Source organism: Carassius carassius, chromosome 27 (genome assembly GCF_963082965.1).
Source record: "Carassius carassius chromosome 27, fCarCar2.1, whole genome shotgun sequence".
NCBI lineage: Eukaryota > Metazoa > Chordata > Actinopteri > Cypriniformes > Cyprinidae > Carassius > Carassius carassius.
Genome location: NC_081781.1, coordinates 29,026,128 through 29,051,403, shown reverse-complemented (window position 1 = coordinate 29,051,403; position 25,276 = coordinate 29,026,128). Strand labels below are relative to the sequence as shown.

General features: G+C 41.9%; 2 protein-coding genes across 2 annotated transcripts in view; one reads left to right on the top strand and one right to left on the bottom strand.

Moving 5' to 3' along the window:
- The window catches only part of LOC132107135 (cyclin-dependent kinase 19-like), a 51,447-nt gene extending 50,150 nt beyond the window's left edge, over window positions 1–1,297 (bottom strand). Inside the window, exon 1 of the mRNA XM_059513347.1 lies at window positions 1,020–1,297. Coding sequence (XP_059369330.1) covers window positions 1,020–1,147 — 128 coding nt within the window. The 5' untranslated portion in view covers window positions 1,148–1,297. The remainder of the gene's footprint in view (window positions 1–1,019) is intronic.
- A 534-nt stretch (window positions 1,298–1,831) lies between these two features.
- On the top strand, window positions 1,832–13,609 carry LOC132107134 (S-adenosylmethionine decarboxylase proenzyme-like). The gene is made up of 9 exons (XM_059513345.1): window positions 1,832–2,156; window positions 9,154–9,240; window positions 10,281–10,407; window positions 11,289–11,391; window positions 11,486–11,528; window positions 11,742–11,886; window positions 11,995–12,087; window positions 12,173–12,328; window positions 12,814–13,609. Exons 1-9 carry the CDS (start codon window positions 2,047–2,049, stop codon window positions 12,952–12,954), a joined length of 1,005 nt encoding a protein of 334 aa, XP_059369328.1. The 5' UTR covers window positions 1,832–2,046; the 3' UTR covers window positions 12,955–13,609.
- The last annotated feature ends 11,667 nt before the right edge of the window (window positions 13,610–25,276 follow it).

The window sequence follows — 25,276 nt, the reverse complement described above, 5'->3', positions numbered from 1 at the left end:
GGAGTGAGTGAGTGTGAGAGTGAGTGAGTGAGTGAGCGAGCGAGTGTGTGTGTGTGTGAGAGTGAGTGAGTGAGTGAGCGAGCGAGTGTGTGTGTGTGTGTGGGAGTGAGTGAGTGAGTGACCGAGTGAGTGAGCGAGCGAGTGTGTGTGTGTGTGTGTGGGAGTGAGTGAGTGAGTGACCGAGTGAGTGAGTGAGTGAGTGAGTGAGCGAGTGAGTGAGTGAGTTTGTGTGTGTGTGTGGGAGTGTGTGTGTGTGTGTGTGCGCGTGCGTGTGTGTGTGTGTCCAGGGTGTTTCGGCCCGAGAGAGGACGAGCGGTTTGAAAAGTGGACGCACACACTCAACGCAGAAGATATTTTGAATAATGAGTGTGAATGATCAGCTGATGGTCCACAATGACGTCCAGCACACTTTCTCTTTACTAATGAGAACCAAAATCTTTTTATATTATGCTTTGATGCGATTGCTGTAATATGATTGATCCAGATCACTTCTATTATAACACTGTTGTAATTGTTTGAAGTCTATGTTTTACCACAGTGCTTGCCCCAGACACCTGTGATCACCTCTCGCTGTCACTAGAGTATTTTCTGCATATGACAGTGTGACAGCATTACTCATTGGTTATTGGTTCTGCATGAACTCAGGGGCTGAGCACATAAGCACACGATCTCCTATGACAGTGTGCATGCAGTGTGAACTCCAACAGAAACTTCTGCTCATGTAAACATGCATTTCGGAACATCTGTTGCCACGCTTTCAGGGAAATGACAACTTCTGCACAACCGCTGAACATCGAAGCATGTAAACTCCTGGCCATGTGAAAGTATGAGCACGTGAACAGGTAAACACGTGAACTCCTGCACATAGCAGCATACATCACGCTGGTTTGGGGGTGCGCCCATGAAAACAAAAACAATCGCACAGGGCAGAGATAACAGCACAGTTCCCTCGATACATATGAACACCCTGCACACACACACACATTAGAGTGAGAGAAACGTGTCCATCAATCGCTTACCCGTCTTTACGCTTCGCTTTATAAACATGCCCGTATGTGCCGCGACCCACTTTACAACCTTCAAATTCAAACAGATCTTCCACTCTCTCCCTCTCGGCGGCGAGCTTCGTTTTGAAGTCGTGGTCCATTTTAACCCATAAATAATTCTTAATTTACAATAAAATAAAATATAAATTATAACATGCATTAATTAAATGATCCGATCGTTTTATTACCCCACCATTTCCTTGTTTGGGATTTTGGTCGGCTCCGCTTAATGGTCACGTGCTCGATGACGTGTGTTATTGTGGCCGATTGCCTTCTGGGTACTGTGGTGTATTCGGAATACTCCGCCGGTTTGAGGTAACGACGGAAGGTCGTCTGTAAACTACAACGCGCAGATCGCGATGTCGGATGTCGTCCCATTCCTTTTCAAATTTTCGAGGTCTTTGGAATATTCAAACTTTGCATTAGCTGTCATTCTAACAGAAGCACGATAATAATTTGCGTCCTAAAAAAAGTACTGTCACACGATGGTGTAAAAAGCACAAGCAAACCTTTTTTTTTTTCAACAGACTAGTGAATAAACGGGGACCAAGTACCAGTTGCGTATGTACTGGCGCAGCGTTTATTCGCCTATACAAGGGCATTATATAGAAAACAAGCTCAAGCTGTGCTACTACAGTCTGAACTCACAGCTTTGCAACCGCCAATTTGATTGACAACACTTATAGCCAATCGTTGCTGACAGGAGGGCGGCTTCTTGGCCGTGATTGGCCGCTATGCGGATGACGTCGGCGGGTAGGTAATAAAACCTCCGCGCAAGCTGCCATTCCGCGCTTACACAGTATGGCCGGCGATATTAGCTAGCACTCGCCCACGGTATTCTCTGTAAAAGGGAAGACGGTAAAACAAAACAAGGCAACTACATCTGGACTGCTCTAGGACCGCAACTAACCTAATAAATTATAACAACCAACAAAGGACTGATTCACTGGGATTGCATCCGACGGTTTAATTTCTGTTTTTGGAGTCTGTTTGTCTCGCGATGGAAGAGAGCAGTGCACACTTCTTCGAGGGGACCGAGAAGCTCCTGGAAGTGTGGTTCTCCCGAGAAGACCAAACCAAAGGAACCGGAGATCTGCGCACTATCCCCCGGTGAGTGAATGAGTCCGAGAGAGATTGAGTCATTCGCCCTGACGCTTTACTCCGTCATAAAGGGTGTATAAACTATCAGTAATGTCACAGTGATAGCTCTGAAGATGAGTGACATGTGGCTGTGTCACCCGAGGCGGGATCCAGTGCTGACACCATCCTCCTTTACTCTCATTCATTCATTTATTCGAGCTGTCAGGACTGGAGCTGAACCTCGAGCTACAGGAGCTTGCTTTCCTCCCCCTTCTTTAGACATACTTAAACTATTCAGAGTCGTCATTATCAACAGATCTAATCAACGTTTAGATGACGTTACAGGTTTTGATCTCAGTCTGGCCTTGTCTGTGTCTCTTCACATCGCTCTGAATGTCCATCTGTCACTGGAGCTCGTTTGGCTGTATCTGGATCAGCTCTGAATCAGTTATTGATGGGCTGGAGTGTGAGTGAAGGCTGATCGATTGATTAGCCAGGGGCTATCTTACAGCTAGCTGATGGCGCCATGAGGAACACGCCTCCTCAAACACCACAGTCCTCTCTCAGTGCTTCTGTACATATGAATGCAAAAACTGGATGTTTTGATTCCTGTTTTGTTGACGTAGCGTTACTAGTATTATTTTTTTTTCGCAACGTTATAACGTTAGGTATTTAAATAATCTTAAGATTTGCGATTGCAGCTGTGCTTCAGCACATGCATTTGATTGCATGCAAGAGCTCTATTTTTGGGAAAGATCATGGCGGTTGATCCTGCGCCGCAGCCTCCATGTGAAAGTCACGCGTCTGCGTCACATGTCGTAAGCTCCGCCCACGTGTTGTGATTGGTCGGGAGTTGTATTCACTCATTAGTTGGTACGTATGCGCAGACAGCTGTTGCGGTGTGCACGCGCGTCTCCTGCGGACCACAGAGAACATAAATCAGTGACTGCGGACAGAAAACAACATAAAATTAATGTGCAATAATGGGTGGACATAAGAATGTATTTGTTTTGATGTCTAGGCTATATATAATAGAGTAATAATTACAGATAATGACATAAAATAAATTCTACACTTAATGTGGAAGTTAACACGTGTACATTATGATTTAGCAAGGCTAGATATTAGGTTAACAGATCGTCCAGTAATGAACATGTTTATTGGCTGATACTAACATTCTCGAAATATTGGGAGAAATCTCTGATACTGCTGTTCTCAAAATATTGGTCTACTATTACTATAAAATAAAAAAAGAGTCCATAGTATTAATACTATGATGCCTGCCAGCTACAAAAAAACTTAAATGATTCTGCAAATAAAAGACACTGTAAATAATGTCATAGTAATGCCATTGCAATATCCAAAACAATTCATGATCATGTTTCCAGAGCTGGGCAGTAATTGGATAACGTTATCAGAGAAATACAGAAACATTAAGTACTTGTAATTAGATAAAATTACATTTTGAAATACTTGTAATCAGACTACAGTTACTTTTTATGGATTACATATTACCTCAATAGCAATAATGTATTCATAATTTATGGATTATCACCAATTAGGGATCACAATCGAATATTTGAGCTCACAAAAAACGAATATTCGAATATTTGTTTATTTAAATTAAGTTCAATGAGACAGACGTTATTTTTCAGCAATATTTGTTTCCGTCATTTTGAACAAGCTTAAACACAATAAGCTTGAACATTACACATCGTGTTTTGTAGCTGAAAACCTTTAACAATGCGTGTAAACAAACAAAAGTACAGATTAAAAGCCAAAAAAAAGTGAACAAAGAAAAAATGTAAAGCAGCAATTAGGCTATTGCAGAACGTAGCCTACACTTAACTTTGAAACTTTTAAACTGTCAGCAAATCTTTTTTGCTTTTTTTCTATTGTTTTACATGTTCTTGTTAATAAACACGGGCATGTACACATGATCGGGGGAAAGTCGGCTCCTTAGTCTGTTAACAATAAGGCCGGCCACGGAGAAAACGTGCTCTGACGGAACAGACATTGGCGTGACTCACAAATAACGGTGTGCTAAGCGAATACATTTTGTGAAGCGCTTCGTGTTTTCGTTTCACCACTGAATGGGATCCTCATGGCTCAGCCTTTTCCGACGAGTGGGCATTGCATGCGCTTCATCGTGGCGACTGCATCCGCACCACTCGCATCAAGGAAAATGTTCTGATAATGTTCAAAAAAGTTTTTTTTTCTTACTTCTCTCATGTTTTTATCGAGAAACCTGAGATGTTTGTGCCGAGGGTCTAGGGCAGACGCGAGAAGAGGAGTTTTCACTGCATTCTCCAAGTTAGCAGTGTTTATTCATTGCTTGAGAGATGCCGCAACAATGTTCTTGAATTCGGTCACTTTCTGTGATTCTCCACGGCATATTTGAAGCACTGTAGAAGACCGCAGTTCTTAGTTCAAGTTCGTTATTTCCAATGTAACGTTAGGCGAGCGGTATGCACGCTTATAATGGAAGGGTTAGGGGTAGGGTTAGGGTTCAACTTTTCAGAATGCCCCAAGCGCACAGCAGGTCATGTAACAAGAACTAAACATTCAGCTTCATCCTTTCCCATAACAACGTTGAAAGCTCAGCCAAGATGAAGGAACAGCTCATCATAGCTGTATATGGATTGCCATTTTGAAATAAATTTAGGAGCAGAGCTACTGAGAGCGATTTTTGTGCTGCAAATCCATTTATCCTTTGCTGAAATTTCCGCATCTTCATGGAGAGAGCGCGTCATTGTTGCTTAGCAACGGCAGGCGCCTCAGGAGCGTTTCCGCCCGAGCGCTTTGGAAAGGAGAAAGCAGCGCGCCTAGCGTTTTCCACGTGTTTTTAGGTGCTATATGTGGACAGCCCCTTATTCATTCATTAATTATTTTTTGCCTGCGTACATCTTCAAATATGCCGTGGAGAATTTTTGATTTTTGCGAAGAATGTTTTTTTGCGAAATTCGAATATCATTTTTATTTATCGAATAATTAGAGCAGAACGAATATTCGAATGTTCGACTATCCGTGCTACACCCCTATCACCAATTCCTCTTTTTCGTCTTTTATTATTTTACTTCCTGAAATAGCCTTCCGCTTATATACACTCGGAAAGTCTTTCAGTTTTGTGGAGATTAACGCAGAGATCTCACAGCATCTGAGCTTTGATTTACAGAAATCTTTTCAGGTTTAAGAAGTGTTTCAACATTGCATCAACTACTGACGAACACATACATTTTTATTTGAATTATTACTATTTGGTAAACCTAGATGTAATATAATGTTTAACGCACTTCATGTTGGAAGGAATGGAATATATTTTCTTACTTTTCATATTGTTATATCAGTATGGTTATCCTATTTAAATCAATTTGATAAACGAGATGGATCAAAATTAATCTAAAAGTAGTCTGATTATATTATCTAAAATGTGTAATGTAATGGATTACGTTACTAACTACAATTTTTGTCATGTAATTTGGACTCCGTAATGGACTACAATTTGTAAGTAATCCACCCAGCACTGTATGCTTTCATATAGTTGTATTTTATACCATTGATCTACAGTACATATTTTCATAAAGTCCGGTACTCTGTAATGTTACGGTCAGTCTTGCAGCTCATACAGAAGCTAGATGTGTAAAATATGAATGAGTGAGGACATCTCTGCTATGTCTATAGTGTCCTGCAGTAAGGTTTCTCAGAACTGAAAGCTGATCTCTGTGGTTTCTCAGGGTTCGGCTGGCAGATTGAATGATGAGGGCTATTAGTTTACTTCTGGGAAAGCATTAGCACACTCCGAGATACTAGAAAGAGGATCATTAGAGTCTGAGCACAGCTAGTTCTCTGATAAGTCCAGTTTAACTGCCCCTTGTCTTCCTACAGCACGAGGAAACACTTTACTGTGCTCAAATCAGCCTTTGTCTGGCCAAAAAATATATTTTTTAGCAAAATGAGATTTAAAACAAATGATAAATCATATGTGTTCTTTTATTATTGCTTGCACAAAATGCTGCACATTTCTTTGTGAATTTGAAATATAACACTAAAATAATATTCTAATATATCACTTATGGCATATAATTGCTCTTTTGTTGTCTGCATTTTTAAGCTTCGGATAAAAGCATCTCCTAAATAACTAAATATAAATATAATGTAAATAACAACTAAATTTTAAAACAAGCCCCAAATAAAATAAATAGCACAAATAAAATGAATAACTTCGTATAAACAAAAATGTAATTAAAATTAGAGACAACCACTGCATTTTAATCATGATCTGAACATAAATGCTGCATACATGCATACATGTTTCTCAATGTCAAGATCCTTCCTTGGCAGGACGTGTCCTTCCAAGTCACTTCCTTCAGAGGCTAGGCGAGACTCCTCTTAAGCATTCGGAGAACACGTAAATAGAACAGGCTAGCAAGTGCACGTAATTGCGTCATTACGTCAGTGAAAAGGTCTGTTTGAATAACGCTGTATCGTTAAATTACTTTGGACAACTTAACTAGTTATTTATAAAAGAAATGCCGATGACGCAACCAATTGTTAAATGAAAGGTCCGGTTCAGTTAACCATTTGTATTTGTATAATTTACAATATCAATATGGTAGTAATTTGTAGTGGCATTTAAACGTTAAACTTTACTTATATTTACTACAGTTATAACAAATGTTTGGTAACGTAAATAAAAACCGTTAATGCTCCGACTCCGCTAACGTTCGACATTTTTGAATTTTTGAACAAGATAGCAAAGCTGCGCGCATAGGATTGTGGGTGATTTGAGAGCGCGAAGAGCGCAAAGGATACACACATGCATCCTTTCCTGTGTATGGGATATTCTTCTAACGAAGGACTCAGTCCTTGGTTGAAATTCCGATCCTTGACATTGGAACAGTCCTTCGACGGATGTCGATGACATAGCATCCTCGGAATACTGGCTTCCGAGGATCCTTCCTTGACATTGAGAAACACCTACAGATTCACTCTCTGCCAGCAAGTGGAGCTTAAAGCGTTTCCTTGGTTACTGCTGTAAACAAATCACCTGTGAACTCCGTAGCAGGTGGAGCTTAAAGCGTTTCCTTGGTTACCGCTGTAAACAAAGCACCTGTGAACGCTGCAGCAGATGAAGCTTAAAGCGTTTCCTTGGTTACTGCTGTAAACAAAGCAGCTCTGCACTTATGAACTTTAATATGCATAATACAGAGGCTAGCTGAAAAGAAAAAATCCATCTTAACTTTTCTAAAGACAGTAAGTTCCCCTCAGACACACATCTTTGCATCTCAACTGATTTGAATCAATTCTCAACCAGCTCGCTCTTAATCGTTACATCCTGTAAATGATGTTTGATTATTGAGAGGAAACCTAAAGCATGTATTACTAGAGACTCATGGTACTTACTACTTCGGTGTAATCTGGAAATGATTTGACTTGGCCAGGCATGTGACAAGTGGATTTATTTGACAAGGTAACAAGTATTGACTTTCCGTTTATGCCGTGGGGGAAAACAAACAATTCAAATTCACGCGCGGAGACCTTGTTAGGCACTATCTTTACTTTTTGTGAAGATTTCGATTGATTTTTGCTTGCTGCAGTACCGAAAAGTTGATGTGTGGCATTCTGTACCTCTAATAAGTAAAATAAACTGATCTGAAGCTGTATATGACTAATAAACAGACGGACTGAGCGGGTAGCACAGATAGACTACACTACTGTCATTAGTCCTGTCCCCTGCACGGCTTACAGTAACCCTCCTTCACATCACAATCAAATAACATCTCACTCCCTGATATGTTGTGATGTCATAATCTATTAAAACATTTATTTTGTATTATTATACACAATCCCTTATGAAAATTAGCCATGGTATTACTATAGTAAATGTATAGTAGGCTAGCCAGGTATTTTTTTTTTGCGTTTTTATTACCAATTATAGCCTAGAACCGCAGTTTTACTACAAATACCATGGTTAAACTATGGTTAGTGTAGCAAAACGTTGTTTTTACCATGGTTTAACTAGTAAAAAATAACCATGTTTTTTCGTATTTTATATACAAATGTTCATGTTACATATTTATTTTACGGCATGTAGGCCTATTTGTAAAAATGATTAGGCAGCTGTAGCACACACAACGCAGAATAACGCTGCGCATTTCAAGGCACTTCAGCGGACTGGTTTTGTCATTCTTACACATTTTTAATATATCAATAATAAAGTAAGACAGGCTTTTACTCAAGTCTTTATCACTTTATTAATATTAAGCAAAACAAAACATCTAATGTTTTCTTTTGACAAGCCGTCTCGTTCTCGTAGAGGCTTGTAGTAAGCGGTCTCTTGCTCCATTAGGTAACAGAAAATGTAGGGAAAAGACACTTTTGTCCATTCCGTTGGGTTGTTTGTCCAGTCACAGATACCGCACGGACAGTCCGACCCAATACAGCTCAGTTTTTATACGTATGTTACTCTGTCAAGCGGCAGAAATTATTTAATGTAGGCCATTCTGAGTCTACACCATGCTTTTCCAATGAGGGGGAAAGGACTGTTTTTCCCCCACGCCGACTCCGCCCACACAGCTGATGCGACACCGAACAAGTCAATAGTTCATATGTGAAACCCAGGAGACTCACTCAACAGAGATTGATGGGTCTTTTGAATAAATTCGAGTGGAGTCAGTGTGAGCAAATTTAGTTTGTAATAGGCAGATTTGTGAAAATGCATTATATTATTGCAAAATAAACCCTTTTTTTTTCTTTTTTGATTGTGCCAAATGTGTGAAATTTGAGAGTTCAACAGAGCCAGCAGCTGTGTGTCCTCCGAAACGATCTGTCTTCATTTGTGCTCTATAATTACTTTTTATTGATTCTTTCCAGAAAGTTTGATTGTCTAATTTTGCCGTTTGTTTGCCATTGTTCCAGCCTTTTTGTTGTTATTTTTCAAATAATACTCAGCTTCATGCAGAAAATCCTAGAATCATGTTTCCTAATAATAACCTAATAATGTTTGTCTCTCTCTGTGCCTTTACAGATTTGAGTGGGACAAACTTCTGGAGAATGTGCATTGTTTGATTATAAGTGTGACAAAGACTGACAAGCAGGAAGCTTATATACTCAGGTGAGTTATTGATTCATCAGAGGACAGGATTGTGACAACACTGTGATCCTTCAGCGTTCATAACGGCTCGAAATCCACAGCAAATTAAGATTTCATTCACACCACTGAGAAATGGAATCAGAAAAGTGCCTGGGTTATTCGTAGCGATGTTACAGCACAAACTGATTTAAAGATAAATTGAGAATGTTGTGCAATTCAGAAATGAGGCTTAAAGAAGGTAGATAAGTTTTAAAAACTAAATAGCTCAAATGGTACGTGTTTTGCTCTTTATTCTGAGGTGTCCTTGTTAGTCTAATTATACTAAGTTATATTTATTAACTACATCTACTTACTATATGGTTAGGGTGTTTGGCTTAGAGTTACTAATGTAATTTTAATTATGCATAATTTGTTATTATAATAGTACGTGTATGTAACGTGTAACAAGGATATCTTAAAATAAAGTGTTACTGAAACATTTTACTGGCTCATTGCTGGATAGCAAAGCCGTGGGCTGAATGTTTATCATGATTTTGATGCATTATTAATGCACACAGCAGCGTTTCAGCTTCGAGATACTCACAAGCTGATAAGACGAATATGAAAGGCATCTGTGTGACTCTCACAGTCATGGGGGTAAATGATTCAGAGGACTTGTAAATGCGTCCTGCTAAGGATGACGCTAAGCCATTTATTTGGTCTGAGAGACAAAGGGTCAAAGCTATTCATAGCTGTGTGGAGAGAAAAAAAGCTGGACGGGTTTTTACTTTACAGTTCTGCTGAAATGGCTTTAAAGCCATTGCTATTCACAATGTTGATTCATTTTATATTAGCAAAAATATTAAAGTAAATATTGTGAATACTCCACTTTGTTGTAAATGAGCCATAATTTAAAGGATTAACCACTCCTTGGTGTCTCTCTCTCACTCTCTCTCTCTCTCTGTCTGTCTCTCTCTCTCTCTGTCTCTCCCTCTCTCTCTCTCTCTCTCTCTCTCTCTCTCTCTCCCTCTCTCTCCCTCTCTCCCTCTCTCTCTCTCTCCCTCTCTCTCTCTCTCTGCTAGTGAGAGTAGCATGTTTGTCTCCAAGAGACGTTTCATTTTGAAGACATGCGGAACCACCCTCTTACTGCAGGCACTGGTGCCACTGCTGGAGCTGGCTCGTGAGTACTGCGGCTTTGATGCCATCGAGGTACGACACACACACAAACTCTCAGATGCATGTTCAGGGAAGAATTTATGGCACTTCATCATATCCGACTGCAGTAAAGCAAGATATAACAACATGAAAAGCTCAGGTTTATGAGTTCACGTGCGCTTCAGATGAGTCAGTTTACACTAGTGGTGCAACGGATCACAAAACTCACGGTTCACACCTTCTTACGGATCATTTTTCAAATAAGTAAAAAAAAAAACATAGTTTGCTTTTCATTTGTTACTGAAAGCTTACTTTAAGTGCTTCTACACCACAGCATAAATACTAGCTGAACCAATGATGTCAGTAATAAAACAAGAACAAACACAAATTACATACATAGATCAATAATACAACAAAGGTAACAGACAGTAACACTATTATTCAAGTGCAGAAATGTAATAATTGTAAAATAACACACTAGAGCTCTTCACTGCATAAGTTAAATCTAGCAGACAGAAGCAGGCGTTTAAGCAGGCTGCTGTCACTTTAAGACCTAATATACTGACACACATCTGCTTGCTTTCTCAGCGGTTTCGCTTCACTTCAGACATAACCGACTGTTTATTTGCCAAAACCGGTATTTTAATATAACGTTGTGTGTATGTGAGAGTGAAAGAGGAATCATGTGGCAGCGGTAGAAAACGGAGCGCGTGTTCTCTTTTGTTTAAAATGGTTTGAATGGGTAAACTGGCAAGACAACACACATGCATACGATAAACTTTCACTCTATGATGGTTAATTTAATCGTGGAATCACATGTGTGCCGAACCGTGGGGTCATCTATGAGCCGTTGCACCCCTAGATTACACGTGATGTCAGGTTAATCATGGTGTCTTTATGAAAATGTGACTTGACCTCATCTCATTTTCTTTTAGAATTTCTTCTATTCTCGTAAAAATTTTATGAAGCCCACCCATCAAGAGTTCCCTCACCGCAACTTCCAGGAGGAAGTCGAGTTCCTCAGCCAGATTTTTCCAAGTACGCTTTCAGATGCAACAGATGATGTGAACATTATGAATGAAATTAGTATTGTCTGATTAAAGGGTGTTTTCTTGTTTGTTTACATGCGCAGATGGAGCAGCCTACTGTATGGGACGTCTGAACTCAGACTGCTGGTGAGCTGTTTTACTTCATCTAGACTTCACACAATCTGTCTGACTTCAGATAAACCATCACCAGAAAATTTAAATAAGGCCCGATTTTAGTCGGTTTGTTTGGGGTGTTTTATGCCATAGTTTCATAATGATTAAATGATTATTGATTGGAAAATAACAAACTCCTCATCTGATGTCTGTCTCTGTGGTGTTGTTCTCCGTTCTGTCCTGAAGGTATCTGTTCACGCTGGAGCTGCCGGACTTCTGCGAGAACAAGCAGGCGGACCAGACCCTAGAAGTTCTGATGAGTGACCTCGACCCAGCGGTGATGGACCAGTTCTACATGAAAGACGGTGTTTCTGCTAATGATGTCACTCGTGTACGATTCGTCCTCTAGGCTTCTGTCATTTGTGCAAAATCCAGCACAGTATTCTGATTGATTTTATTTCGAGAGGTGTCTTTAAGGTTATCTGTGGTGTCTTCACAGATGAGTGGAATTCGTGACCTGATTCCAGGTTCAGTGATTGATTCCACAATGTTCAACCCTTGTGGATACTCCATGAATGGAATGAAAACGGATGTAAGGAGTCATTCAAGGCTTTGTGTTTATTTGTGAGAAAGTCGCTCTGTGTTCTGCAGCGTGATTGAGGTTGTTGTCTTTCTAGGGAACTTACTGGACAATTCACATCACCCCCGAACCAGAGTTCTCCTATGTCAGCTTTGAAACCAACCTCTCCCAGACCTCTTATGATGAGCTTATCCGCAAAGTCGTGGATGTCTTCAAACCAGGGAAATTTGTGACAACGCTTTTCGTCAATCAGGTACATTATTACACAACTAATCGACAAATAATTATTTTTCGAACAGGTGCTTCAACAACTTTTTTCTAATTGTTCTGAAAAAAAATATATATATATATATATATATTTTTTTTTCAAGGTTGCATTGTAATTATGCATTTAAGTACTGAGTAATATAAATTAACTACATGCATAAGTGTCACAAGCTTCAAATTAGGGCTGTGCAAATAATCGAATGCAACGATCATGTGCATCTGGTCAATAAAGCCGGTTCTGTGATTAGTAGTAAATCTCCATCACCTGCTTTCAGATGGAGCAGCATTTAATACACTGAGCCGTAGATCACTGACATGCTATGCGATACTGGCTCATTATTGGCAATGTAGCAAATTAGGAGTTTACTGTGGCAGAAGTCATAGTGAATGGTTGGTTAATAGCGAGAATTAGACTTTAAAATAAAGTGTGACCGTCAAACCCATTCTTCTCATTTATCTGGTTCCCAACAGAGCTCCAAATGTCGCAGCGTTTTCTCTTCGGCTCAGAAGCTGGAGGGGTACCGCCTCCTGGACCGCCAGTTGGCACACTTCAACGACTACAACTTCGTCTTCACCAGTTACACCAAGAATCAGCAGCAGAAGCGGAGCTGAACCTCCGAAATGAAGCGTAAAAAGAAATCCCGCTGTCGCGAGGAACAACTCTGCGGCCGGCGGTGTTTGTGCGTGGAATCTTCTGGCTGTAGATCTTCCCTGAGTTTAACATTTATGCATTCTTGTACCTATGACGTAGATATCGTGCATGAAAGCTCTTCCCGTGTCTCTGTAGATATTCTAGCCCATTCTTGCTGTGATCTTGAAGTGCATGTAGAGTTCTTGAACGTGGTGGTGGTGTGTATGAGGCATGTCACTCCATCCCAGGACATGCAATGTTCCCTTCCCTTCCTGCAGGTGTCCCCTCGCATCCCCCACAGACAGGGTTTCCGACCTCACTAGACAAGGACCCTGACGTGCTCCGATCCATCTCGTCTCCCGACCGTGTTTCACCATACACACCAGTGTTTTGTTTGAGTTCATCGGTGTGCGTAGAGGTGTTTTTGGGCAGGGTTTGATTTGCATTTCATTCAATACATGTGGCGTTGGTTATTTAAATCTTGAGTTTTTCGCTCAGTATGTGTATGGAAGCCCGTTTTCACCACTGAATAAAAAATTAAACAAGGTTATTGCAAGCTTTTTCTCACAATTATGACTTTCCTCAGAATCGCGAGATGTAAACTCTGAGAAATTGTCGTAATTCTGAGTTTTTTTCTCGCAAATGCAAGTTTATATCTTGAAATTTTGACTTTGTAACTCGCAATTCTGAGAAATAGTCACAATTCTTACTTTTTTTTTTTTCTCAGAATTGTGAGTTATAAAGTCAGAATTGACATAAAAAGTTGCAGTTGCCTTGTTTTAGTTTTTATTTAGTGGCGGAAACGGGCTTCCATAGTGTTCAGCTCAACTGTGTGTAGCTAGCCAACTACTCTGACAGTGAAAATGTCCTGAAAACAAACGTAAAATATTCCTCGATCATCTTATTTTCTTTAACCCTGCAGCCAGCTGTCTTTATTCTGTGTATTAGAGAAGTGAGCGTTTTAGAAGTTGAGTAACTTAACTGTCTTCTTCGATGTCGACAGCCTGCTCTTCTTTTAGGGACTGTTTTGGAAAACAGTGCTTGTTTCAATAATACGCAAGGTTAGGTGGTCAGGATTAAACTGAACTCTGAGCACGATTCTCATGACTCCCTTCATCAGCTTTACAGGTGGTCAACTTTATTCAAAATCTACAGAGAAGTGAATGTTACTCAACTGTTGCCTTAAGTGTCAAAAACATATACTCTGCAATATATAACCATTATGGTGAAAGTCAGCTGTTGTCTTCCTTTCCTCAAAATCAAATGGCATTTAACATGAATGTATTACAAGTAAAAAAACAAAACAAAAAAACATAGTTGAAAGGTGACAATATGTTCTATAAAAATAATTGATTTTTCTGAATGTAGCAAATGCAGGAGTGTTGGAGAAAGAGAGAATGGTGTTCTTTGCCTTCCGTCCGTCGTTGGTGTCATTGTGAAGGACCCTGGGGCTGTCCAGCACAGAGCCTGCACAGTGCACACACTGTGACAGACACTTTGCAATAGTGTGCCGATCGCACAGCAAAGCATTTTTCTTTTTCTAAACAAAATGAGTTCTCTCTCTTTTCTCTACAGAAGCCGGTGAGCACACAATAGGCTTGCACTGATCTGAGCACGTCAGGGCTGACCCGGATCATTCCACACCCCACGCTGCACAGCGCCAAGCACACTTCTCTTTTTTTGCAGTATATTTTTACACCTCTCCAGATCATGCTCTCTTTGTGCATTGAGAAAAAATAGTTTTTCACATAGTGACTAGCAGGATATTCACCGTGCAGTGTCTCTGCTTCAGCCCTTTGTAACGTGTTTAATTTCTGTTCGCACGACTTAACAAACTTTGCTGATAGCTCCTAAATGTGATGAGCAGTGAGTTTTATTTTGACGGAGTAGCTGTTACACGCAGCTGGTGTAGTTGAGAGGACTCTGAAAGCTTCTTGACGTGGAGGTCCTGCCGCTGAGAGAATCTGAAAACCTCTCTACAGTAACCAATGGGTTTTAAATGTGGCTCTGCCGTCTGAGAGGTCAAAGGGCAGCTGGAAGTTTACAGTAGCAGTTCCCAGGGGGAAAACAAAGCAATTAAAATTGATTTAACGGACAATATAGGTGTCAGACGTGGAGAAATAACATGAGTATGATCGCATATCACACCTAGTGTTTTTCCGGTGAAGGGGTGGTGGTTTCAAACGTGTTTCTGCTCTTTCTATGTGGGATTTACACCGTTCACGAGTGGAGGGGAGAAACTGATGCTGCGGACCAACTGTATAATCTATATATTTAATTATTATTTTTTATTTTTTTCTGACCCTGTTCTGAGGCGGGGAGGGACCTTTTCAGGCTGGTTCTTTCCAGCCTGTGTTGGTTGGTAAGGAAACTCTATAGAAAGGATTTTCACAGGAAGTTGGGTAGGGGAAACTGCTGCTCCAATTCTCTTGCTATTTCCTTGGTTGGTCAAGATGTGCTAAATATATCTGTACTTAAGAGCTTGATGCTTTCAATAAAGTTCGTAACTATATCAGCTGTGTACTTGAGATTTATTTATAGAGTTTTTATTCATTGCCCAGAATGCACTGCTGTATATTAATATGATATTTGGCTGGGTTAAGTGGATTCAAAATTAAATTGTACACACTGAGGTTTATAGACATTTTATTAAATTTGATTCAAATTTTTACAAGAAGTTGTCTTTCAAATTTTACAGGTTACCTTGTTTTACCTTTCATAATGAGTTAAGTCCATTTCTTTAGTTTATTTTAACCATATGTTGGTGTATATCAAAAGGACATCTGTTTCACAAATAGGCTTAAGCCAGCACTAGGCCTTAATTAAACGAGACCTTTAAAAATAAGCCGCTTTTACAGAAATGCCTTCGAAGAAAGCGTTACAAGTGTGCATCTTGACAAAGAACAATGGCACTGACAAATTTTAAGATCTTTTCAGCTGAGACCACTCAAACATGCAATGTAGTCTGGGACCAGCTCAAGCCTTGTCTGCGAAAATCAGGAATTCATGTCTCAAGTCATAATTCACCCTTAAATTCATAATGGCCTTAAAGTCTCAAATCAGAGCAGAAAGTAATTGCATTAAATTACGCATGCACTGTAATAGTTTTCTTTTCTTTGAAATATCTAAACCTCCTTAAATCAAGATACATTTACTTAAGATGACTAAGTAAATGTATGTCAGACTAAACATGAAGTCTTGCTTTCTGAATTGAGCTCGAGTTTAATGTCATTGTGTAAGAACTTGGTTTTTTTTTTCATCATTTTGCATCTGAAAAAAATATTGCATATTGATTTAAAGAATCTTTATAGACATTTCACTGGAAAACAAACGGAGGAATGGGAGCAGAGCTATACAAGATGTTTGTTTTTTATCTATTTACTTTTTGTTAAAATGGTTTAGATGTCGATTAACGGTACTTTCCCAAACACATGAAATGTTATATTACAGGAGGAATAATGTGACAGGATTAGATGAAGGTAAGGGACACTCTTTAAATGATAAAGAGGGAGGGGGCTACTGTTGTTGCATGTGTTACAATTGTAATGTTATATAGTTAATCAAAATCCTGTTAAATTTCATTAACGTTAAGACAACACATTCTGAATGGTGTTGTATTTAATTCAACAAACCTCCCTAGCTTACATGTTTTTGGGTGTGTTAAATATTTTTTGTCTTAGTTTTTTAATGTGTTGTTAAACAAAATAATAATAATAATTCTTAATTTCCAATTAGAATATAGGATCATTTGAGAAAATCTGAGACAGCCCACTTTCACTAGAAATACATTTGTCTGTGGTGCATCTTAAAATATGTATATTGGGTTATCCCTTCCAAATAACATTATGTGAACTGAATACAAATGCAAATATCACAGCTGGACCTTAATGTTAACAAAAATGATAGATTAGATATTTAACAAAAAGTGTCCCACTTCACATGAATTTACTCAAATGAATATTCATGAGCTAATCTTTCACCACAGCAGCATTTGTAAAGCAGGAGGCAGCTCATCACTGAGGCGCAGTTATAAATGCTGAAATAGTTCTGTTGAAAGTGAAACCAACATGAAATTATTCCACTTAACGTAACGACTTAATTGCCCAAGCTTACCACAACCCTATCAATGATTTAATTCTATGATCACCTTTATTCAACAACAACAAAAAAATTTGTTTCTATATTCTTTCTTCTGACCTGCTAAATACAATGAAGTGCCAGAGTAGAGGTTTTTGCGCTGAACTGAAAGATTATCGGAGAAGTTAAAAGACCAGAGGGCTGCTGTGGATCGTATCAATCCATATATATGCATTAAGAACTTTACAAACTTTTGCAAAGCCTAAATACAAATAAATTGACTGATTTTTATTTTCATGTACAAAACGAGTACTGCGTCTTAGCTAAGACGCTACAGGAAAAGTCTCTTTTCACGAAATACTGAAGTAAAAAATTATCCTTAATTTTGAATTTTTGTAAAGCGCATTTGCAGCAGTACACAGCCATAGGCGAGACGGCTAGCTCACTCATTGGCTGCTCTGCAGCAAGTGCACAGCCTATCGAGCGCAGGCTGATGCAATATCAGACCAATTAGGACGCTTCGCGCCCATCAAGCCACTTCCCGCCGAAACGGGTGTGGCCCAACCCTATAAAAGGAGCTCGAAAAGGCTGACTCACCTTATTTATTTCATCGCCGAAGCGAACCAGAGTGAATCGTACGCACGGCAGAGAACGCAGTACTCGTTCCCTCTTCTAGAGAAAACCGAGGTTACGTTAGTAACCGAGTACGTTCTCTTATGAGAGTTCTCTCGTACTGCGTCTTAGCTAAGACGCTACGGGAACCTCATGTAAAACGCCGTGCGCGCAGGGATCACACACCAATAAACCTGAAGCAACGCCCAGGATTTACAGTGCACAGTCACCCGAGGGACTCACAGAGAGCCCAGGACAGGAGAGGGAGAAAGCCCTCCGTCCCATATCTAGCAGCACCCGTAGATGCGGCAATACAATCATCACACAGTCGAGGCAAGGCCTGACCAATGTGGCAAAGCGGGTCTTACGTAATACTGCCCATATGACACGAACTCAGAATTCCCATCAGGGCCCTGATTCGGCTATACCGACAGCAGCCTCGCTTACAAGGCGGGAACCTCCAGGTTATAAAACCTGATAAATGTAGACGGCGAGGCCCAACCTGCCGCCATACATATATCCTGCAAGGAAATCCCAGTAGACCACGCCCACGACGAGGCGACGCCTCTTGTGGAGTGAGCTCTGACACCCAGTGGGCACTGAAGGCCCTTGGAAGCGTAAGCTAACGCTATGGCGTCAACTATCCATCTGGATAGAGTCTGTCTCGAAACAGCCATTCCCTTGGAACGTCCACTGAACGAGACAAACAGCTGCTCAGTCCGTCGAAAGACAGCGGAGCGAGACACATAAGCTCTTAAAACCCTAACAGGGCAAAGAAGACTCGAGTCTCCATCCTCTCCTGACACCGACAGGGCAGACAGGGTAATAACCTGAGCCCGAAACGGCGTGTTGAGGGACTTTGGCACATAACCGTGCCTAGGTTTGAGTATGACCCTTGAGTCATTAGGCCCAAACTCCAAGCACGACTGGCTCACCGAGAGCGTGTGGCAAGAGCCAACAAGAATATCGTCTTGAACGACAGATGCTGGAGGCTAATCGATTGGATAGGCTCAAAAGGGGGGGCCCTTCATGGCCTCCAAAACCGTCGCGAGATCCCATATAGGGACTGACGGAGGTCTGGGAGGATTCAGCCTCCTAGCTCCTCCAAGGAAGCGGATGACCAAATCTCTCTCTGCCCTTATCCAACAGCTCTTGCAGGAAGGAGAGAACCTCCGTCACCTCTCAACTAAGGGGTGAACATCCCCGAGCTGTACACCAGCTGGAGAACACCGACCACTTCGAGGCATAGAGCCGCAGCGTTGACGGAGCCCTAGCCTGAGTGATGGTATTTAGCACTCCCACTGAGAGATCAGCTGGTAACCGTTGAGCGCCCACACATGGAGGGACCACAACTCCGGTTGAGGGTGCCAAACCGAGCCCTTGGCCTGTGAGAGGAGGTCCCTCCTCCAAGGCAATGGCCACGGGGCGATGTCTGCTAACCGCATCAAATCTGGGAACCATGGTTGGTTCTTCCAAAAAGGTGCTACAAGCAGTATGGAACATCTCGTTTCTCTCACCCGTTCTATCACCTGCGGAAGGAGGGAGACGGGAGGGAAAGCATAAAGCGGGCAGCACGGCCATCTCCGTGATAGCGCGCTTTCGTTCTTGGAAAAGAACGCGGGGCAGTGAGCGTTGAGGTGATCGAGTAAAATGGTTCTGTGTTCCACAATTTGCCAGTCGTCCAGATAGTTCAGCACTCGCATGCCTCTGAGTCTGAGAGGAGCGAGCGCTGCGTCCATGCACCTCGTAAACGTACGAGGAGCTACAGACAAGCCGAACGGCAGGACTGTAAACTGGTATGCCTGGCCCTCGAAGGCGAATCTCAAATATCGCCTGTGATTTGACGCTCTCTGTATTTGAAAATACGCGTCCTTCAGATCTATTGACATGAACCAGTCTCCTCTGCGAATATGCGCGAGGAGCTTCCTGGTCGTAAGCATTCTGAAACTGCGTTTCATCAATGCCCTGTTCAGCTGTCTTAGATCCAGTATGGGCCTGAGACCCCCGTCTCTCTTGGGCACCAGAAAATATCTGCTGTACAGCCCCGCCTCGCTTTGAGCTTGAGACACAGACAATATCTGGGTAGCCGTGATAACGGCTTTTGTGTGCAGGCAAGCGGGCACTCGTGCAGGCTTGCGCATTGCAGATGACGCTGAGACAGTCACAATTCTTGGAACTGCAACAGCGGCGTGCTTGGGTGAGAGCTCGGCCGCAGCGGAACTCATACACCGGCGCTTTCCTAGCAGTGCTAGGATGTTTTCGGGGCTTCTGGTTTCACCGCAATCCTCTGCCGCGGCTCCCGCGGCGCGACGGCTGGAAGAGCGAGAACGGGGTCCCGAGCTGCGTTGCTGACGCTGTCGCGATGACGCAGCTGGAGGCGGTGGGCGTGACTGAGAGCTCTGTGGGGCCGGCCTATCGCGGCTAGCTGCAGAACCGGAGCGCTTCGGGAAGAAGTGCTTGAACGCCTGCGACGCTTTCTGATCCTCTGCGAATCTTTCCACAAACTCCCTGACAGATGATCCGAAGAGACCAGCAGGAGTCAGCGGCGCGTCGAGGAACGCAGCGCGCTCAGACTCTTTGATGTCAGAAAGCGTCAGTCACAAATGCCTCTCAGCCACCGTAGTGGAAGCCATAACCCTTCCCATAGCCTGTGCAGCGGACTTAGTAGCGCGGAGCGAGAGATCCGAAGCACTCCTCAGATCCGCGAGACAGATCGCTTCAGGTCCCATCTCATCCAGCTTGCGGAGGAGATCGCCCTGGAAAATCTGCAGCGTGGCCATGGTGTGCAGCACAAACGCAGCCTGCCCAGCAGCAGAGAAGATCCATGCGAGCAGCGATGACGTCATGCGGCAGGCTTTGGATGGCAACGCCGCCTTAGTCCGCCGTCCAGCAGAGGGCGGGCAAAGGTGCGCTGCTATAGCCTTTTCCCCCGCGGAAGTGACAGGTAGCTTCTGTTTTTAGCATCGTCCAGTGTGGAGAATGCTGGTGAAACAGATGAACGAACTCTCACCGAGAAAGAAGCGTTCCAAGCTTTCGCCACTTCTTCGTGAAGCTCAGGAAGAAAGGGGGCGTGCTTTGAGCTGGAAGAAAAACGCTCATCCGGGAGAAAGCTACCATCCAGCCGGGAACGAGAAGGGGGCGCTGGTGCCAGACCACTCGAGGCCGAGGCCGAGGCTCGCCGCGGCCAGCGTGAGCACTCGCATCAGCTCTTTATCGATATCCGCCCATCTGCTGGGCCTCTGAGCAGAAGGCGCGAGATCCACGGAGCTCGCCCAACCCTCACTGCCCGAAGCAAGCAGAGAGCACGTGTCCTCTTCCTCCGACGCGGCCCTGAGATCCACTTCCTCTGATGACGCGGCGGCAGACAGCGGACGCTGACCATCGGGAAGCGATTCAGGGGAGGCCGGTGAAGCGGGGGGAACCGGCGAGCTCGGCAGAGCTGGAGGCGGTTCCGGTAGACGCTGCGAGCGGCACTTTTTACGGCGCTGTGGCGCAGCGGATGATGCAGGCTTCGAGAAGAACGCCCGGCGAGTCCTCAGTCACCATAGGCATTAACTCGCAATGAGGGCAGCCGCCATCAGCGAGCGCGAGCACTGCATGGTCCTCACCCAGGCAGGAGACGCAGATGACGTGACGATCTCCTTCGCTGAGCGGGGCTCTGCACGAGCCGCACGAGGGCATCTTTAATAAGACGCAGCTCTTTTATGAGTGTGCGTCGCAGGGCGAACTCACACAAGGATATAAAGGATATAGGCGCCGGACAGCGCAGCAGGAATGGCAGTGGAAGGCGGCGAGGCCAGCAGCTTCAGAATGGCTCGTCCCGCTGATATGCTTCTCAGACGGCGCTTGCTTCCTCCGTGATCCAGCGATGCGTGAGCTTCGCTGAAGAGATGAAAAATCAGGTGAGTCAGCCTTTTCGAGCTCCTTTTATAGGGTTGGGCCACACCCGTTTCGGCGGGAAGTGGCGTGATGGGCGCGAAGCGTCCTAATTGGTCTGATATTGCATCAGCCTGCGCTCGATAGGCTGTGCACTTGCTGCAGAGCAGCCAATGAGCGAGCGAGCCGTCTCGCCTATGGCTGTGTACTGCTGCAAATGCGCTTTACAAAAATTCAAAATTAAGGATAATTTTTTGCTTCAGTATTTCGTGAAAAGAGACTTTTCCCGTAGCGTCTTAGCTAAGACGCAGTACGAGAGAACTCTTGTAAGAGAACTGAATAACTTTCTATTTTTTCACCGTTCACAGCTGAAATCAGGAAGCTCTTAGGAAACCCAAAGTAACAGTCAGCTGTAATATCTCATCTGTGGCGTTTGTGATCGCTTTGACAAATAGAAAGTTCAAAATAACAGCAATTTATCTGAAATAGAAAGATTTCGTATGTAATCTAATGTTTTGTGTTATGTTGCCCTAACGAGTCAGCTGGAGATAAGTGAATGTCTCCATTTCAAGGTTGTTTATCATTACAGCATGTTGTTGTGAAGCAGTAACTTTCCACTGCTTTTGGTTGAAGTCAGAATGATTGCTGAGGAAGACACAACAAGGATTATTCAATAAACAATAAGCTTATTTTACCATCACTATATCCTGTGTCCTGCTCTTTTCCTGCTTCTCTAAATGTGTTATATAAAAAAGTAAACATTACAGAGGCTGGGTCAGTGTGTCTAATATTCTTGTACAGAAAAATGGTGCAGTAGGACACTTAGAAAAAGACATTTTTGGTTCTCAAATCACCATTGGAAGATGCCATATGATCCTATTAATTTCAAGGCAGATGTGGACCATTGGCATCAAGTGCATGTTACTTCAGAGAAAAACAATTTGCATTTCTCCAAAACGCAGTACACAGCCTGCTGAATCTTTGTTAGAATGCCACGTTAATGGGTAATGCTTACAACAATAACATCAAATAACTAAGAACTAAACCTGTGATTCAAGACAAACCATCTCGGCAAAGTATCTACTGTAAACCACTAAATTATATATAAAATCTAAAGTGCAAATGCTATAAAGTGAAATGCAATTGTCCAAGTATGATTAAAATGTAAAGATATTATTAGAGGGAGACTCCTGCTTGGTTTTGACATTGTCTTTCAAAGCCAATTTGGATTTGTTGTCCAGGTCTTTCTCACAGGCCTTAAAATCATCTTTAGTGTATTTCCCAGAAATTAAATAAACTGACAGTAAAACCACTTTTTATCCAATATTTTAACTACTGTACACATTACCTTTAATTTTGATTTACTAATGTTAACATTTAAAAAGCTGTAAAATTCTACAGAAATTGATAATATTACATGTTATTCTTTTAATAAATGGCACGGACTCACCTCTGCCTTTCCACGTGAATGCGATGGTCATCTATCAGGACACTATACATTTTGAAGTACACTTTTCCACAGTCCTCCACCTTCATTATTACAAAAAGACTGACCATGCTTTTTCTCTGAATGCACAGTACAAGGACTTAACTAAGACACTTTTAAATGCATTTTAAAAGCAGGCCATTAATTGCAAAACAACCAATTTTCAGGGTGATATAAGACTCCTCCACATTGATTAGTCCAACCACTTTATGCACTTCCTAGTGGTGCAGTTAAATGGAGACAGTTTATGTATGTATGTCAGAATGAGGAAGAAAGGGGATTTATGTGACTTTGAACATTGAATGGTTATTGGTGCGGGGGTGACCTGAGTATTTCTTTAACAACCATCAGAGAGTTGGTCCGAAAAAGAGAAAATATCCAGCGATCGGCAGTTGTGTGGACAGAAATGTCTCGTTGATGTCAGAGGTCAGAGGAGAATGGGCGGACTGGTTAGATATGATAGAAAGCCAACAGTAACTCAAATAACCACTTATTACAACCAAGGTATGCAGAAGATCTTCTCTGAACACACAACACATCAAACCCTGAAACAGATGAGCTACAGCAGCAGAAGACCACACCGGGTGAAGCTCCTGTCAGCTAAGAACAGCAAACAGAGGCTACAAATCTCACAGGCTCACCAAAACTGGACAATAGAAGATTGGAAAAACATTGCCTGGTCTGATAAGTCTCGATTTCTCCTGCGACATTCAGATGGTAGAGTCAGAATTTGGTGTAAAGAACATGGAAGCATGATTCAATCCTGACTTGTCTCGGTTCAGGCCGCTGCTGCTGGTGTAATGCTGTGGGGGATATTTTCTTGGCACACTTTGGGTATTGTATTGTTGCTAACCATGTCCAACCCTTTATGACTACAGTGAACCCATCTTCTGATGGCTACTTCCAGCAGGATAATGCACCATGTCACAAAGCTCAAATCATGACAATGAGTTTACTTTACTCAAATGGCTTCCACAGTCAACAGATCTCAAAAGGGGGTCCAACCCAGTACTAGCAAGGCACTAATAAAGTGGCCAGTGAGTGTATATACAGAAAGTGATCAAAGATTGTTCTTTTTCTTTTTGAGTCTCTCAGCGATTTGATTTCTGCCAAAACTCCTCCTGTTATATTCAACGACAGAGTTTGCACTGCTCAACGAACTGCTTATTCACATCATGTTTTCACTCTATTTGTTATGGGGCAAGCATTTGTGGGATTGCAGAAATCGAATTGCATTGTGCGCTCAGTAGACATGACTGTGTTTGGCAACCTCTGATGCAACAGGAGTAGTCCTAAATATAATGCTGTAATCAACATTTTTCACCATTAGTTAATCTTGGCAGCCGTTAAAGTAAAATGCTCATTTCATATGCAAATATCAATGCAGTGGTGTTTCAATTGGAGTCTCACAGCAGATATGTCCTTTCCAACTGAGCTTTTCAAATTCAGCATAGAAATTGACCATTTATTTCTCCATTTTGACTGGCTTGATGGAAAATAAAAAAAGATTTTAAAAGCACCTCAGGACACATTTTAAAATAGATTTCAGGACCCCTTTAAACTTTTTTTTTTACTAGATGTTTGGTGAACTAAGTGTTTCACACTCACAATATTTATAGTCTATAAGTTCTCAATATTTGAATGGATGCGTGAACCTGATGCAGCATGTTATACACAGGGCTTGCTTAAAACTAATCACTATCATTTGTAGTTGTGTATATAGCTAGGTTTTATCAGGATTTATCAAGGGTGACTGCAACTACAACTGCACAAAACAGAAACATCTGTATTTAGTATAAAAATTGTATGTACAGTATGTGAATTTGGATGTGTAACTATTCTTATCTACTTTTGAAAACATGCCATGGACTTTAACAGCTTGCTCGGTATCTTTTCCCTTTTTTCCAAAGATGTCATATTTACAGAACAGACAAACCTTTTAAAACTCGATAAATGCAAATCACAAAGATTCTCCTGTTTTCCAGTCTCTGACGATCTGACAACTGCAGATGAAGAAGTGAAGAGAAGATCGCTGTGAGAAGATGATCTCTGGATCTTCATCTGTGTTCACCGTGTTAAGTTTACATACAAAGAGCAAGTTCTCTGTAGGTTTAATATCTGCATCTGGCAGATCAGCCACCTTTCACTCATACCCAAACTATACACTTACTGTAGCATGTATTTATTATTCACGAATGAAGAGCAACAAGTAACCTAATGTAATAATGACCAAAAATATTTGGAATGTTGGA